The sequence below is a fragment of the Pseudophryne corroboree genome, chromosome 1 (genome assembly GCF_028390025.1).
Source record: "Pseudophryne corroboree isolate aPseCor3 chromosome 1, aPseCor3.hap2, whole genome shotgun sequence".
In the NCBI taxonomy this organism is placed as follows: domain Eukaryota; kingdom Metazoa; phylum Chordata; class Amphibia; order Anura; family Myobatrachidae; genus Pseudophryne; species Pseudophryne corroboree.
The window spans coordinates 1,060,277,110-1,060,294,933 of NC_086444.1; the positions used below are offsets into that span (position 1 = coordinate 1,060,277,110).

Below are 17,824 nucleotides of genomic sequence, written 5' to 3' on the forward strand. Positions count from 1 at the left end.
TGCTCTTGCGTTTCTTTCTGTCCAGGCTCTGCTTTTTGTCCCTCCTTGTCGATTTATGCAAGCCACCGCCGTGGCGTTGTCCGACTGAACCTGGTTCACTCGATCTCTGAGCAGAGGAGAGTCCTGAAGCAGAGCATTGTAGATCACCCGAAGTTCCAGAATGTTGATTGGAAGATTGGGCTGACCATCTGCTCTTGATCTGAGCCCCTTGGGTGACAGCTCCCCATCCTCTCAGACTCGCATCCGTTGTGAGAAGGATCCAATCCTGAATCCCAAAACTTCGACCTTCCAGCAGGTTTGAGGACTGTAGCCACCACAGGAGGGAAATCCTGGCCTGAGGTGAGAGACGTATGATCCGATGCATCTGCAGATGTGATCCGGACCACTTGCTCAGGAGATCCAATTGAAATGTTCTGGCATGGAACCTGCATACTGGATTGCCTCGTATGAGGCTACCAACTTTCCCAACAGTCGGATGTAAAGATGGATGGATATCCGATTTGACCTTAGAACCGCACGGACCATGTACTGAAGCATCATTGACTTGTCCTCTGGGAGGAATACCTTCTGAGGTACTGTATCCAGAATCATCCCCAGAAACAGGAGCCGCTGAGTAGGCTCCAGGTGTGACTTATGGAAATTGAGAATCCACTCATGATGTGACAGAAGCTGAATAGTGCGGTTGATACTAACCAATAGAAGCTCTCTGGATCTCTCCTTTATCAAGAGATCGTCCAGTAAGGAACAATGTTGACCCCCTGGACTCGGAGCTGGAACATCATTTCCGCCATCACCTTCGTGAAGACTTTTGGAGCCAGGGACAGGCCGAAGGGCAGAGCCTGGAACTGGTAGTGGTCGTTCAGCAGGGCAAACCGCAGGTAAGCCTGGTGAGGTGGCCATATCGGGATATGGAGATAAGCGTCGTTTATATCCAGCGAAACCAGGAGCTCTTGTTGTTCCAGACCTGAAATCACTGCTCGCAAGGATTCCATCTTGAACTTGAAGACCTTTAGGTAAGGGTTCAAAGATTTTAGATTGAAAATGGGCCTTACCGAACCATCCGGTTCCAGGAACCACATACAGGGTGTAGTAGTAGCCCTCCCCCTGTTGTAGTAGCAGCACAGGAGCAATGACTTGGGACTGGACCATCTTCTGGATGGCCTGTTGCAGTGTAACTCGAGTATCTTCCAAAGCTGGTAAGCCTGATTTGAAAAATCGGTGGGGAGGAGCACTGTTGAACCCCAGCTTGTAGCCCTGAGAAATGAGCTCTCTTACCCAGGTATCCTGGCAGGAGCTGTCCCAGACGTGGTTGAAGTGACGCAACCGAGCTCCCACCTCGAGATCCTCTTGGGGTGGGGATGCACCGTCATGCTGAGGTCTTGGAGGAAGCTGAACCGATGCCCTGTTCCTGGGAACCCGTAGCCGCTGGTTTTCTAAGCTTACTTCTGGTGCCTCGTGTAGCGTCTCTGGCTCTAGATCGAAATTTAGTGGTCCCAAAGGACTGAGTAGATGGCCCCGGATAGGAGTGCCTAGCCGGCGGGGCCCCAGAGGGGAGAAACGTGGATTTTCCTGCAGTAGCTTTTGAAATCCAAGCATCCAACTCAACCCCCGAAGAGCCACTCCCCTGAAAAAGGGAGAGCCTCCACACTGCGCTTGGAATCTGCGTCCACTATCCACTGGCGCAGCCACAAAGCTCTTCGTGCAGACACTGCTATAGCAGTAGTCCTAGCATTAATAGCGCCTAGCTCTTTAATAGAGTCGCACTCGACTCGTGCCGTGTCTGAATGTGCTTGACCAGAGTAACTTTACTCACCAGAGACATATCCCCCCACGAGGCCTTCCTGAATCTGGCCAGCCCAGGTGTGAATGGCATGTGTCATCCAGCCACCCGCTAGCACAGGACTTTGTGATACACCAGCTGCTGTGTAAATGGACTTGAGCGTAGACTACATTTTTCTATCCCCAGGGTGCTTCAAGGCCGAGGTTCCAGGGACCGTTAACACCACATTTTTAGAGAGACAGAGACGTCTACCACAGGGGTGTCTTCCCAGTGTTTCCTGCCTTCTGGAGAAAATGGGAAAGTGTTAAGGAAGTGCTTAGTCACCTGGAATTTTTTCAGGATTTTTCCAGGCTAACTTAAACAAGTCATCTAGTTCCTTAGAATCAGGGAAATTGACGCTAGCCTTTTTCTGTGCTGCGAAGAACGACTGCTGTGCTACAATGTCTTTCGACGGGATTTTTAACACATCCCTGATAGCAATTATGAGGGGCTCAATCCCCTGTGCAGGAGATTATGAATCCTCAGTAATATGATCCAGTTCCTCCCCCTCCTCCTGGCCTTCTTCATCAGATTCTGAGAATAAATCAGGGACCCCACGCTTATGTGGCCCTGAACTAGGGAGGGGGGTCTGTCTGTCATCTGCCTTTGCTGCCAGGTCTGCTACCGCCTGCTGCAGCTGCTGTGTCTTTTGACTATTTGCAGTGAGCTGAGATGACATGTCTGCCATCATGGTTTTTATAGCACCCAGCCAGGATGGCTCCTGGACTTCCCCCCCAGCGTCCTCACTAACCTGGGAGGACTGACTACATTGTTCACATGAGAGAGAACCATCTACGGAGGGAGATAATCTGGTATGACATACAGTGCATAATTGGTGTTTTACCATGTTTACAATATAACACTCACACACATATACAGACAAGTATAGATATAGACAACAAGCCTGCCCAAACTGTCTGTGAGGAGGAGACCCAGAGAGAGAGACCAGCACACCCAAGCCTAGCAGACTCAGTAAGACTGCAGGCTGCCTGTAACACGGTGTAACACCGGAGTCTTGTCCTTTTTTTAAAAATATAACATTATATAAACGGCTCTCCCCCTTAATTACACCCCTGTACCAGCTTTCCTGTGTATCTGGAGTGCCTGGAAGGAGCTGTGAGTCCCTGCTACTGCAGCTGTAAGCTGAGGAAGGCACCAAAATGTTGCTGGTCCTGCTCTGAGGTAGCTCCGCCCCCACAATGGCGCCGGAGCTACAATGATTTTTATACTGGCAATGTGGTGTAAAACGAGGTATGAATACCTGATTTCACCACCGCTGGCCAATATACACAGGGGAGCTATAGCAGACCCCCCGGGAAGTGTACGTATGCCACCTCTACGATTGTGCCGCACCTATAAACGGGGGACCCCCCTAGTGGGGCCCCCAGTGTATACTCACCGCTCTTCCTACCTTCAGGCCAATGTTAGGGGTGTGCGGCGTGCTGCGTTTGCGACCGCTAAGGCGCAGTGCACCGCTGTACAACAGACTCTCAGGGTGGTGGTCCTGCAGCGGGGAAGGCCGGTGACCATCCACCCCCAACTCCCACGGTGCAAGTATGCTGTTGCCCAAACAGCATACCGAAATAATAAAGTTTAAATCAAACTGAAGAAAAAATCCTCTGGAGCTCCAGAGTGTGCATCCTCTCCTGAGGGCACATTTTCCAAACTGGCTGGAGGAGGGGGCATAGAGGGGGAGAGCCAGCACACCCAGTGGAAGAAATTTAAAGTGCACCGGCTCCTTTGGACCCCATCTATACCCCATCGTACTAAGTGATCCCCAATATCCCTTATGGATGCTAGAGAAATCAATATTTATGTGTATTAGCAACTATCTTGTACAGAAAAATAAATGCATTTGCCCCCTGTTTCTCGCTCCTTTCAGATGTTTGACTCTGCCAGTAATCTGCTACTGCCACTAACAGAATACTAGTGCATCCTGTGGGTGATTCTCAAACTGGTTGCTATGTGCCCAGGTTTCCACCACCATCAAACGCAGACCCTCAAGAAAGGAAGGTGTCTGTAAGGTAAGTATATCATTATTTTTAGTGTACACCCGCCAAAATTCTCTTGGCCTGCAGCTGACATGCCATTTGATTTCCATTTGTGCCCTCAAGATTATGTATCAATATTGCTGCCATGTGACCCTATGGAATAACTAAACCACATACCAACAATGGTAGTCATCTAAAAACTTTTGCCTATTTAAAAACATTTTTTTTTCTTATTACCTCTGGTCAGATCCTGGACAGAAGTACCAGTTGATGGAGGGCAGAGGGAACCCGGAGGCCACACACTGCAGCAAGTCATTACTAAATTTCTCTGCAATTAGGATTTCTGGTTTTGCTGGGGAAATATATAAAAAATAAGAATTTACTTACCGATAATTCTATTTCTCGGAGTCCGTAGTGGATGCTGGGGTTCCTGAAAGGACCATGGGGAATAGCGGCTCCGCAGGAGACAGGGCACAAAAGTAAAGCTTTTCCGATCAGGTGGTGTGCACTGGCTCCTCCCCCTATGACCCTCCTCCAGACTCCAGTTAGGTACTGTGCCCGGACGAGCGTACACAATAAGGGAGGAATTTTGAATCCCGGGTAAGACTCATACCAGCCACACCAATCACACCGTACAACTTGTGATCTAAACCCAGTTAACAGTATGATAACAAAAGGAGCCTCTGAAAGACGGCTTCCTACAACAATAACCCGATTTTTGTAACAATAACTATGTACAAGTATTGCAGAATAATCCGCACTTGGGATGGGCGCCCAGCATCCACTACGGACTCCGAGAAATAGAATTATCGGTAAGTAAATTCTTATTTTCTCTATCGTCCTAGTGGATGCTGGGGTTCCTGAAAGGACCATGGGGATTATACCAAAGCTCCCAAACGGGCGGGAGAGTGCGGATGACTCTGCAGCACCGAATGAGAGAACTCCAGGTCCTCTTTTTGCCAGGGTATCAAATTTGTAGAATTTTACAAACGTGTTCTCCCCCGACCACGTAGCTGCTCGGCAGAGTTGTAATGCCGAGACCCCTCGGGCAGCCGCCCAAGATGAGCCCACCTTCCTTGTGGAATGGGCATTTACATATTTTTTGCTGTGGCAAGCCTGCCACAGAATGTGCAAGCTGAATTGTACTACAAATCCAACGAGCAATAGTCTGCTTAGAAGCAGGAGCACCCAGCTTGTTGGGTGCATACAGGATAAACAGCAAGTCAGATTTCCTGACTCCAGCCGACCTGGAAACTATATTTTCAGGGCCCTGACAACATCCAGCAACTTGGAGTCCTCCAAGTCCCTAGTAGCCGCAGGTACCACAATAAGCTGGTTCAGGTGAAACGCTGACACCACCTTAGGGAGAAACTGGGGACGAGTCCACAGCTTTGCTCTGTCCGAATGGACAATCAGATATGGCTTTGTGAGATAAAGCCGCCAATTCTGACACTCGCCTGGCCGAGGCCAGGACCAACAGCATGGTCGCTTTCCATGTGAGATATATCAAATCCACAGATTTGAGTTGTTTAAACCAATGTGATTTTAGGAATCCCAAACTACGTTGAGATCGCCCAGTGCCACTGGAGACATCAAAAGGGGGTTGTATATGCAGTACTCCCTTAACAACTTCTGGACTTCAGGAACTGAAGCCAATTTCTTTCTGGAAGAAAATCGACCGGTCGAAATTTGAACCTTAATGGACCCCAATTTGAGACCCATATACACTCCTGTTTGCAGGAAATGTAGGAATTAACCTAGTTGAAATTCTTCCGTGGAGCCTTCCTGGCCTCACACCATGGAACACATTTTCACCTAAGCAGTGATAATGTTGTGCGGTCACCTCCTTCCTGGCTCTGACCAGGGTAGGGATGACCTCTTCCGGAATGCCTTTTTCCCTTAGGATCCGGCGTTCACCCGTCAACGCGGCTGCGGTAAGTCATGGAACAGACATGATTCTTGCTGAATCAAGATCCTTTCTAGTATCTCTTGAAGTTCCGGGTACCAAGTTCTTCTTGGCCAAACCGGAGCCACGAGTATAGTTCTTACTCCTCTCCTTCCTATCATTCTCCATACACTGGGTATGAAAGGCAGAGGAGGGAACACATACACCGACTGGTACATCCACGGTGTTACCAGAGCGTCCCAGCTATTGCCTGAGGGTCTCTAGACCTGGCGCTTCATGTGGGACGCCATCATAACCACCTTTGGTCTTTCCCAACGGTTTACAAACATGTGGAAACTTCCAGATGAAGTTCCCACTTTTCCGGGTGGAATTCATTCATGCTGAGGAAATCTTCCTAGTTGTCCACTCCCGGAATGAACACTGCTGACAGTGTTATCACATGATTTTTCGCCCAGCGAAGAATCCTTGCTGTCATTGCCCTCCTGCTTCTTGTGCCGCCCCGTCTGTTTACGTGGGCGACTGCCATGATGATGTCCTACTGGATCAGCACCGGTTGACTTTGAAGCAGAGGTCTTCCTAGGCTCAGAGCATCGTAAATTGCCCTTAGCTCCAGTATATTCATGTGGAGAGAAATCTCCAGACTTGACCACACTTCCTTGGAAATTTCTTCCCTGTGTGACTGTTCCCCAGCCTCTCAGACTGGCATCCGTGGTCACCAGAACACAGTCCTGAATGCTGAATGTGCTGCCCTCTAGAAGATGAGCACTCTGCAGCCCCCACAGAAGAGACACCCTTGTCCTTGGAGACAGGGTTATCCGCTGATGCATCTGAAGATGCGATCCGGACCATTCGTCCCGCAAATCCCCCTGAAAAGTTTTTGCGTGAGATCTGCCGAATGGAATCGCTTCGTAAGAAGCCACCATTTTTCCCAGGACTCCTGTGCATTGATGCACTGATACTTGGCCTGGTTTTAGGAGGTTTCTGACTAGGTCGGATAACTCCCTGGCTTTCCCCTCCAGGAGAAATACCTCTTTCTGGACTATGCCCAGAATCATTCCTAGGAACAGCAGACGTATCATCGGAAAACAGCTGCGATTTTTGGAATATTTAGAATCCACTCGTGCTGTCGTAGAACTACTTTAGATAGTTCTTTTCCGACCTCCAACTGTTCTCTGGAAACTTGCCCCTTTCAGGATATCGTCCAAGTAAGGGATAATTAAGATGCCTTTCTTCTTTTAAGAATCATCTTTTCGGCCATTACCTTGGTAAAGGCCCGGGGTGCCGTGGATAATTCAACGGCAGCGTCTGAAACTGATATTGACAGTTCTGTATCACGAACCAGAGGTACCCTTGTTGAGAAGGGCAAATTTGGACATGGAGGTAATCCTTGATGTCCAGGGACACCATATAGTCCCCTTTTTTCCGGTTCTCTATCACTGCTCTGAGTGACTCCATCTTGATTTGAACCTTTTTATGTAAGTGTTCAAAGATTTCAGATTTAGACTATGTCTCACCAAGCCGTCTGGCTTCAGTACCACAATATAGTGTGGAAGACTAATACCCTTTTCCTTGTTGTAGGAGGGGTACTTTGATTATCACCTGCTGGAAATACAGCTTGTGAATTTTTTCCCAATACTGCCTCCCTGTCGGAGGGAGCCGTTGGTAAAGCAGGCTTCAGGAACCTGCGAGGAAAAAATGTCTCGACTCTCCAATCTGTACCCCTGGGATAATACTTGTACGATCTAGGGGTCAACTTGCGAGTGATCCCACTGCGCGCTGAGACTCTTGAGACTACCCCCCCACCTCACCTGAGTCCGCTTGCACGGCCCCAGCGTCACGCTGAGGACTTGGCAGACGCGGTGGAGGGCTTCTTTTCCTGGGAAGGGGCTGCCTGCTGCAGTCTACTTCCCTTTCCTCTATGTCTGGGCAGATATGACTGGCCTTTTGCCCGCTTGCCCACATGGGAAACGGAAGGATTGAGGCTGAAAAGACAGTGTCTTTTTCTGCTGAGATGTAACTTGGGGTAAAAAGGTTGGATTTCCCAGCTGTAGCCGTGGCCCCCAGGTCCGATGGACCGACCCCAAATAACTCCTTCCCTTTATACGGCAATACTTCCATGTGCCGTATGGGATCTGTATCACCTGACCACTGTCGTGTCCATGACATCTTCTGGGAGATATGGACAACGCACTTATCTTGATGCCAGAGTGCAAATATCCCTCTGTGCATCTCGCATACATATATATAGAATGCATCCTATTAAATGCTCTATATCAATAAAATATTTTTAGTCAGGGAATTCGACCAAGCCAACCCAGCACTGCATCTCCAGGCTGATGGCGATCGCTGGTCGCAGTATAACCACCGTATGTGTGTATATACTTTTTAGGATATTTTTCCAGCTGCCTATCAGCTGGCTCCTTGAGGGCGGCCGTATCTGGAGACGGTAACGCCACTTGATAAGCGTGTGAGCGCCTTATCCACCCTAAGGGGTGTTTCCCAACGCGCCCTAACTTCTGGCGGGAAAGGGTCTAACGCCAATATTTGCTATCGGGGTAAACCCACGCATCATCACACACTTCATTTTATTTTATCTGATTCAGGAAAAACTACAGGTAGTTTTTTCACTCCCACATAATACCCTTTTTTGTGGTACTTGTAGTATCAGAAATATGTAACACCTCCTTCATTGCCCTTAACGTGTGGCCCTAATGAGGAATACGTGTTTATTCACCGTCGACACTGGATTCAGTGTCCGTGTCTGTGTCTGTGTCGACCGACTGAGGTAAATGGGCGTTTTTTTAAAAACCCCTGACGGTGTTTCTGAGACGCCTGGACCGGTACTAATTGTTTGTCGGCCGTCTCATGTCGTCAACCGACCTTGCAGCGTGTTGACATTTTCACGTAATTCCCTAAATAAGCCATCCATTCCGGTGTCGACTCCCTAGAGAGTGACATCACCATTACAGGCAATTTCTCCGCCTCCTCCAACATCGTCCTCATACATGTCGACACACACGTACCGACACACAGCACACACACCTGGAATGCTCTGACAGAGGACAGGACCCCACTAGCCCTTTGGAGAGACAGAGGGAGAGTTTGCCAGCACACACCAAAAAACGCTATAATTACATAGGGACAACCTTATATAAGTGTTTCTCCCTAATAGCATCTTTATATATATATTTATATCGCCAATTAGTGCCCCCCTCTCTGTTTAAACCCTGTTTCTGTAGTGCAGTGCAGGGGAGAGCCTGGGAGCCTTCTCTCCAGCCTTTCTGTGAGAGAAAAAATGGCGCTGTGTGCTGAGGAGATAGGCCCCGCCCCTTTTCCGGCGGGCTCGTCTCCCGCTCTTTAGTGAAGTTTGGCAGGGGTTAAATATCTCCATATAGCCTCTGGGGGCTATATGTGAGGTATTTTTAGCCAGTATATAGGTTTACATTTGCCTCCCAGGGCGCCCCCCCCCAGCGCCCTGCACCCTCAGTGACAGCGTGTGAAGTGTGCTGAGAGGAAAATGGCGCACAGCTGCAGTGCTGTGCGCTACCTTTAGAAGACTGTCAGAGTCTTCAGCCGCCGATTCTGGACCTCTTCTAACTTCAGCATCTGCAAGGGGGCCGGCGGCGCGGCTCCGGTGACCATCCAGGCTGTACCTGTGATCGTCCCTCTGGAGCTGATGTCCAGCAGCCAAGAAGCCAATCCATCCTGCACGCAGGTGAGTTCACTTCTTCTCCCCTCAGTCCCTCGTTGCAGTGATCCTGTTGCCAGCAGGACTCACTGTAAAATAAAAAACCTAAGCTAAACTTTCTCTAAGCAGCTCTTTAGGAGAGCCACCTAGAATTGCACCCTTCTCGGCCGGGCACAAAAATCTAACTGGAGTCTGGAGGAGGGTCATAGGGGGAGGAGCCAGTGCACACCACCTGATCGGAAAAGCTTTACTTTTGTGCCCTGTCTCCTGCGGAGCCGCTATTCCCCATGGTCCTTTCAGGAACCCCAGCATCCACTAGGACGATAGAGAAAAGACAGTGTTAAAATTAGTGATGAGCGGATTCGGTTTTACTCGGTTTTACTCGGTTCTCAAAACCGAATCTTATTGGCTCACTGATGTCACGTGTTTTGGATAGCCAATAAGATTCGGTTTTGAGAACCGAGTAAAACCGAGTAAAACCGAATCCGCTCATCACTAGTTAAAATTAAGCTGGCCGGAAAAACACAACTGTCTTAACCCATGACGCGCAATTAGAAATATATTTACTTTTTACAAATATGTTGAAGCTGACGGATGAGTTGGCATCAGAATTGGAGGAGTAAAAAGTATATGTTCCTTTCTCACTCCCTTTCAGGCGGATCAGATGCAGTTCGCTAATATACCTGCAGCATGAAGAAAGCACACTTTAGCCATTGGGAATATAGCTTTTACATGGGATGCAATATACAGCATGTGTATTGCACAGTCCAACTGTAAGCATGAGTCGGCAACTAGAGGTTAAGCAATAAGAGTACAACTGCTCCATCATTACACTATGGAAATATGACTCAATGGGCTATTATAGGTGGAAGTATGAAACACTGTCCTTTTCAATCTCAAACCACCGAAATATATCATGTGGGCATCACATGTAAGTGATCAGCAAAAGTGCCATACTGTGTTATGTGCTATGTTATTATCATGAATGTTATTATTATAATAATCAACATTTCTTCATATACCATAAAGATGCTGAATAGCAAACTAGAAGGACACATAAAAGGCAGTGAACCAAATAGCACAAAGGAGCTCGCCCAGAAGAGTTTGTAAATAAGACTAACGCAGACAAGAAACATATGGTCTGTCCACTATGTCATACAGTTTTACCTGGGGTAATTAGGTGGATAGAAGAAGTCACTGGGCCTGGTTCAGATTTGGAAGCAAAGCAAAAAAGCAGCAACTGGGCAAAACCATGTTGCATTGCAGGTGGGGCAGACGTGACATGTGCAGAGAGATTTAGATTTGGGTGCGGTGTGTCTGAACTGAAATCTAAATTGCAGTGTAACAATTAAGCTCTCTAACATTTGTGGGTTACATGCAAAAGCAGCCAGTATTTACCCTGAACAGAAAAAATATAAACGTATTTCCTCCCCTTGCATTGCAAAATGGTTTGTTCCAGGTACAAAGTTACATGCTTTTTCTGCCTTGCTTCCAAATCGGGATCAGGCCCATTGAGCACAAGGCTGTAGATAGAATACTTTTACATAGGTCACAGATATGTGAGACGTCTTATTATCTGCAATAATTTACAGTAGGATTTGCATCTTCCTAATGAGCATTGACGTCATATAATCACTGTACAAATGTAGAGTGAGATTGGTTGACAAAATTGGGTATTTTTTGTAACTTTATTCTTATTTTTTTTAAGACATATTATATTCAGTTCAGATCTAGTGTCAAAACTAAACAATTATTATTTTACCTGTTGTTGCCTTCATCTCGGAACTCTGCAAAGTGTCCGGAAGTGTTTAGAAGGGTTCCATTCATGTACATCCAGGTTTGTTCATCTGGTCGGGGGTATGCATCAATAAAGACCCTCAACACAAGGTTATCTCCAGCAGTTACATCGACGGTTGTGTTCTCCATGACGTCAAGGCTGATGTATCCTATTTCTAACCAGACAAAATAATAACATTCATACATTTACATTCTGTATGAAAGCCTCCTAAATGTACCCCCCCAAAAAAAAATTGCAGCACAGTATTAAATGTATTTCCAATCTGGATGCCACAAGTTGAACAACTTTATATTATCAGGCAGGCCTATATTCCTTATCTTCTTATACTGTCTAATTCATGTGGAGACACACCTAATTTACAAGTCTGGATTTCTGGATCGGTTGTATTGAGCAGGGTCTATTGTTGCTCTGGCCTAAACATTAAGCCCAGTACTCACGGGCCGATCAAGGAGAGATGCTTGCTGAGCGAACCGCTCAGCACACATCTCTCCTGCCGCTCAGCACAGCGCGATCTGTGCTGAGCGTGCGGGGGGAGACGGGGGGGCCGCTCACTTCACCCAGCGGGTGAAGTGAGCGACCCGCTAGATTGGCCTGCATGCAGGCCAATCTAGCAGCGGCGATAGCGATGTGCGGGGCCGCGCATCGCTATCGCCGAGGGGGCTACACACGGAGCGATCCTGCCGATATTCTAAGCAATCTAGTCAGATTGCTTAGAATATCGCTCCGTGAGTACCCCCCTTAAGTCTATATATTAATCTATTATATGTTCTAAACATATGACAATGGGTTGGAATAGAGCTAAATCCTTTTCATTTGTTTCATATAGATTAGTGGGTGGAGGGAACATGGGCAACTATAGGGTTAGCAGGTATAAGATGGTTCCGTGTAAAGGGGCAAATAGTTATTGTGGTCATGAACTTTATAGCAATTTTTTGTAACCACTGATCTACAGTTCTTAAATTATTTGTTCAATAAATGATGTAGCAAAGAAAGAATTTGGGGCTTTAGCACTTCAGAGTTGAAGTACACAGGTACTCCCAGCTGCTGGAGTACCACAAACACGCTAATTGTTGGTTAATACAACAACAGAAGCAGCAAACAAACTAAGCTCTGTAAAATCCAACTACAATTTAGGCCAGCAAACCAAACACAGCTGTTTAATTATTTTATAGAAAGTTAAATCAAAATTTGACAGAAAATTCTAAAGCCAGTCTATTATGAAATCCCGAAAATATTTAGTAGCTGTGCCATGCAGAAACTTACCAAGAACATCTAATGTGAACGTTACATTCACTACACCAATGTTATTCTTTGCTTGACAGACATATGTCCCAGACTCATTGAACTGTACCGCTTTGCTGCTCAAAGTGCTGTTCCGTACAAAGTTGACACCGCCTTCATAATTGCTTTTTTCAGTGATCGTCTGCAAAGAAATGACAGAATTAACCTTCATGAAAAACACTATTTCACCTTAGCAATGATTCCTCATGTCATACTAGAGAGCATCCAAAGAAATAGCTGAAAGCATCTGCATGCCAACTTTCTAAAGCAAACTATTTTCTTAGAATAGGGCAATGCCAGATTAATTGATAAATACAACAATGCATACACTGGGCGGTCAACCAGTACAAAAGTTTATTACTGCGATGTTGCCGATTGCAAATTCACCTTTCCAAGTTCATTAAAATATGCTAATTGCGGAATACTGGGTGGCCATATCTTTATGTGCAGACAAAAGGAACGTAATGAAGTGACAGATAGGAAATGAAGGTCGATGCTGCAGGGAATGCTATAAAAGAGGCAGGAAGTGGGGGTCTTAAGACTCCACAAATGCTGCTCAGTTTTTCAAAGATGCCAAAGAGAATTTGCTAATTATGTCAAGGAAGGTGAGTAATTATGTCAAGGAAGGTGAGAGACAACTGATTACTATTAACAATGTTGCAATAAGGCAGTTACGGTAAGACAGCTAGAATAATTGTAATCGTAATATAAAAGCTGTCTATCATGAGCAGAGAAAGAAAGTTTAAGTAGAAGACATACACACACACACACACACACACACACACACACACACACACACACACAGGTTAGCCGTAACATTTAAACCACCTGCCTTGTGTCGCCAAAACAGCATTGACCCATCAATGTATTGACTTCACAAGACATTTGAAGGTGTCCTGTGGCATCTGGCACTAAAACTTTTGCAGCAGATCCCTTAAATCCTCCAAGTTGCCAGGTCAGGCCTCCATGGCTCGGAATTGTTTTTCCAGCACATCCCACAGATGATCATTCAGATTGAGATCTGGGGAATCTGAGGCCAAGTCTACACCTGGAACTCTTTGTCATGTTCCCCTAATCGTTCCTGAACAATATTTAGGTGTGTGGCAGAGTGCATTATTCTGCAGAAAAAGGCCACTGCCATTAGCCAATACCATTGCCATGAAGGGGTTTACTTGGTCTGCAACAATGATTAGGTAGGTGATATGTGTCAAATCAATATCCATATGAATGCCAGGACCCAAGGTTATCCAGCAAACTGCCTCCACCACCTTCTTTCTTTCCATAGTGCATCCTGATGCCATCTCTTCCCCAAGTAAATGACGCACACACACACCCAGCAGTCCACATAATGTAAAAGAAAACGTAATTCATTAGTTCAGGCCACCTTCTTCCATTGCTCCATGGACCAATTCTGACACTCATGCGCCCATTATGGATGCTCTTGGCAGCCCCATATACAGTAAGCTGCGATGCACAGTGTGTTTCTGACAGCTTTCTATCACAGCCAGCATTAACTTTTTCTACTGTGCTACAGTAGATCTTTTGCGGGATCGGAATAGAAGGGCTAGCCTTTGCTCCCTGTGCACATCAATGAGCCTTGAGTGCCCATGACCTGTCGCAGGTTACTGGCTGTCTTTCATTAAACCACTTTTGGTAGGTACTAACCACTTCATACTGGGAACACCCCACAAGAACTGCCATTTTGAAGATGCCCTCAGCCAGTCATCTAGCCATCACAACTGGGCCCTGGTCAAAGTCGCTTAGATCCTTATGCTTGCCCATTTTTCCTTCTTCCAACACATAAATTTCAAGAACTGAGGGTTCACTTGCTGCCTAATGGTATCCGGATGATAGATCTACATTGTCTAGTTAGACAGTCAATAGGTCGATACAATATGGTTGACAACAGGTTAAGTCAACAGGTACAAAAGGTCTATAGTGCTTAAGGTCGATAGGCACAAAAGTTTGCCATGACAATAGTTGACAGATTTTTCAGGTTTTTCACATGTTTTTCTGACATTTGCTTGATTTACTATACACGTGGACTACAATTGGGAGTAGTAACCGTAACCTTGCCCGAAGCGTGGCGAGCGAAGCGAGACTGCAAGGATCTACGTTGGTACTGATTGTGGTCACAAACAAAGAAATATACAAGATGTCTAAAACAAATGTGTCAACCACTGTTATTTTGACCTTTTGTTCCTGTCAACATTTTATCTGTCGACCTCGTGACCCTGTTGACCTAATGTATGTCGGCCATATGGTGTTGACCTATTGAATGTCTATCTAGACAGTGTAGATCTTCTATACCACACCCCCGCCTAATATATCCCACCACTTGACAAGTGCCATTGTAAAAGATAATAAATGTACCTACCATGGGCGATTGCTTTTCATTATTGATTCATCATGATATCTACCATATATTCTTGGTAATGTTTATATGTCATTGCTAGTTTAAAAGCAATTCCTACCTTAACTGATGTTAAAAGATCTTCTGTTGGATTTTTTTACCACCACTATATTAAAGATATCACTTATTTTCTCTTCCCAACCAATACGTATACATGGATTGTCAGTCAAGCATTCTGATTTTAGGCATTTTAGGCTTTAGTACATCCTGCCTCTTGTCTCAAAAATAAATCTACAAATATGTTTATAATCGTAACCTGCTTTAGTTGCACATTAAAAACGTAAAACACTTGTACACTCCCCTGGTAAGGACGGTACTGCACACCTTATAATTAAGATTTTTGTTTTCCTTCTTCTCTAAACAGTATTGTTTTGTTCCAGGAAAATATAATGCTGGCCATCTTAAAATGCTGTATTTACAATCTAAACAGCTACATTCCAATGCTAGGACACTGATCCCAATCTACTGTGTTTGCAAAGGCTATCTGACCCGTAAGACAGCACAGGCTAGATTCATGACAGGACAATTGAGAAAAGATCTCTGCACTATATATAAGAGCACACCTTTCAACAACACTGTTACCATGATGCTGTAAACTGAGATGTCCACAGTAACAGGTATATGGGAACACATTGCATGTGTGCTGGTTTTTCTTGAAATGCCTATGGCTAAACAACAATAACACGTCCCATAGTTAGCTGGAGAAATACTAACCAGCTTAAGAGATATTTATTTTTTAATGTAAACTATCCTATCATTTTAGATAACGAACATGTCTCCCATTAATGCAGTTACTTAATTACTAGTGCAGTTGCTTAATTACTAGTTTATACAAAGTCATAAGTACAACATTTTATAACAAATGAAGACAACAGATTTAAAAAAATCATGTACCATATATGTTAGAGGGAATTTAAGTTTTGTGGAACAGGAAACTTTTATGTGTATACAGTTTTTAAAAAAAATACTTTTTCACATACATACTACAGGTGTTCTAAAAAGCTTTAATACAGTGTTCATATTACAAACACATAGCAGACTACTTGACTTAGTATTGTAATGCTACAACACATTCCAAAGCTCAGCACCAAGAGATTTATCAAAGCTTGGAGAGAGATAATGTGGAGAGATAACGTAACAACCAATCAGCTCCTAACGTCATTTTACAGGTTGTGTTTAAAAAATTAGTTAGGAGCGGATTTGTTGTCTCTTTCAACTTTATCCCTCTCAAAGCTTTAATAAATCTACCCCAAAGCTTTGATAAATCTACCCCCAAGTCAATAATATAGGGATTTTTATATATAATGCCAGTCATAAGGCTAAAAGAGGATCTGACATATAAAAAGGCTGTCAGACGTTGATTTGGGAGATTCTTCCACAAAATCACTTGTGGACAGGACAGAATGATGTTTTTTGTTTTGCAGTAATATGTTTCCCAAGGATGGCTGGTACTAAAAAGACATCACTTCTGGAAAATGCATTGTTTTACATAAAACGTGAATACACTCCAAGGCGCCCAGTGCTAAATCAAAAGACTTCTGTTCATAATGCACTGAGAATTCACGACACTCACCAGCTGTTACCACACTGCAGTCTATCCCTCCATTACAGGAGCCTTTCAAATCACAAAAGCTTTTATGTGACCAAAACAGCAAATTAATACGTAAGCGGCACAACCACATTTTAATAATTTAGCACTGTTTGAAGGCCATTATTCAAAGAAGTGTCTTCATTTGCAATACAGCATGTTTTGTTGTCGAAAATACCAACTGACTGATATGTTGTGGCAAATGTCACATCCAATTTTAGTATTATGCACTCTAGGTATATCAAGAAGAGACACTGCTTACCATTAAGGGAGTACTGATCCAGGTAACCTTTGGAGGCTTAACATCCTTCACCACACATGTCACCGCAAACGGTTCCCCTGTCTTGATAAGCAGCCTGGATTTTGTTACAAAAACCACAGGTAGTTTTTTTGGTACTGAAAAGAGTCATAAATAAGACAAAGAAAAAACATAAGATGCCAACAATAAGCTCTAATTAGAACATAGCAACAAACCATTATTTGTTTTGCAAATAATTATATTTAAATAAAAATATTGTAAAGTAAATCCTTGTGTTTGATCATTTCATGGAAATTTTATTTTCTGCTGCAGCTGCTACAATCTATTATCTCACATTACAGCATATCTTGTCAGCCTACCTACCCCTAAGAATAAGACAGACCTCTCCCTAGTAATAATGAACCAGCAGAGAGCCTCTTACATTAATAGAATATTTTGGCATTTTACTATTGACAGGAATAAATAAGCTACAATCAGGGCGGACTCTACCATTAGGCAGCTTTAGGCAGCTGCCTAGGGCGCTGGGTTCTGCGGGGGGCACCACTGAGATTGCCTATCACAAAATGAAGGATGTCTCTGAAAGAAAAATCCTTGTTGTACTTAATGCAAGTGGTGGCTGTGGAACTTATATATCACACTTTCATCTGTAGGGCTGGGAAGTGGGTATTGGTGGTGGTTGGGGGCAGTAGGCTGAAGTTTTGCCTAGGATGCAGAGAAACCTTGCACCGGCCCTGGCTACAATAGTACCCGGGTCTACAATTAAATTGATCCTGTGGATCTTTGTATGCAGCTTTATGGGGCTATGAACAAAAAGCGGTGAATTCATGGCAACCATAAGTGCGGCATAAGCGGGCATTTACTTGTGGGGTGAGTCGACTTGCGGCTTATGGAAACGACATCTATTAGTGCATTTCTTATGACCCTTCATTGAATACATTATGGAACCCATTAGAAAATAGGGGCTAATTCAGACCTGATCGCTGGGAAGAGATTTTTGCAGCCCTGCGATCGGATAGCTACCGCCTACAGGGCGAGAGTATTTTCGCTGTGCAAGTGTGCAATCGCATTGTGTAGCAGAGCT

The 17,824-nt window shown here is 45.0% G+C and overlaps 1 protein-coding gene across 1 annotated transcript in view; it reads right to left on the minus strand.

Annotated features, from left to right (window-relative positions):
* Positions 1-17,824, minus strand: part of KIT (KIT proto-oncogene, receptor tyrosine kinase) — a 113,845-nt gene that overhangs the window by 38,777 nt on the left and 57,244 nt on the right. The window contains exons 4-8 of the mRNA XM_063920918.1: positions 16,747-16,880; positions 12,466-12,625; positions 11,167-11,356; positions 9,972-10,087; positions 4,048-4,162 (exon numbers count right to left, since the gene is read on the minus strand). Coding sequence (XP_063776988.1) covers positions 4,048-4,162; positions 9,972-10,087; positions 11,167-11,356; positions 12,466-12,625; positions 16,747-16,880 — 715 coding nt within the window. The remainder of the gene's footprint in view (positions 1-4,047; positions 4,163-9,971; positions 10,088-11,166; positions 11,357-12,465; positions 12,626-16,746; positions 16,881-17,824) is intronic.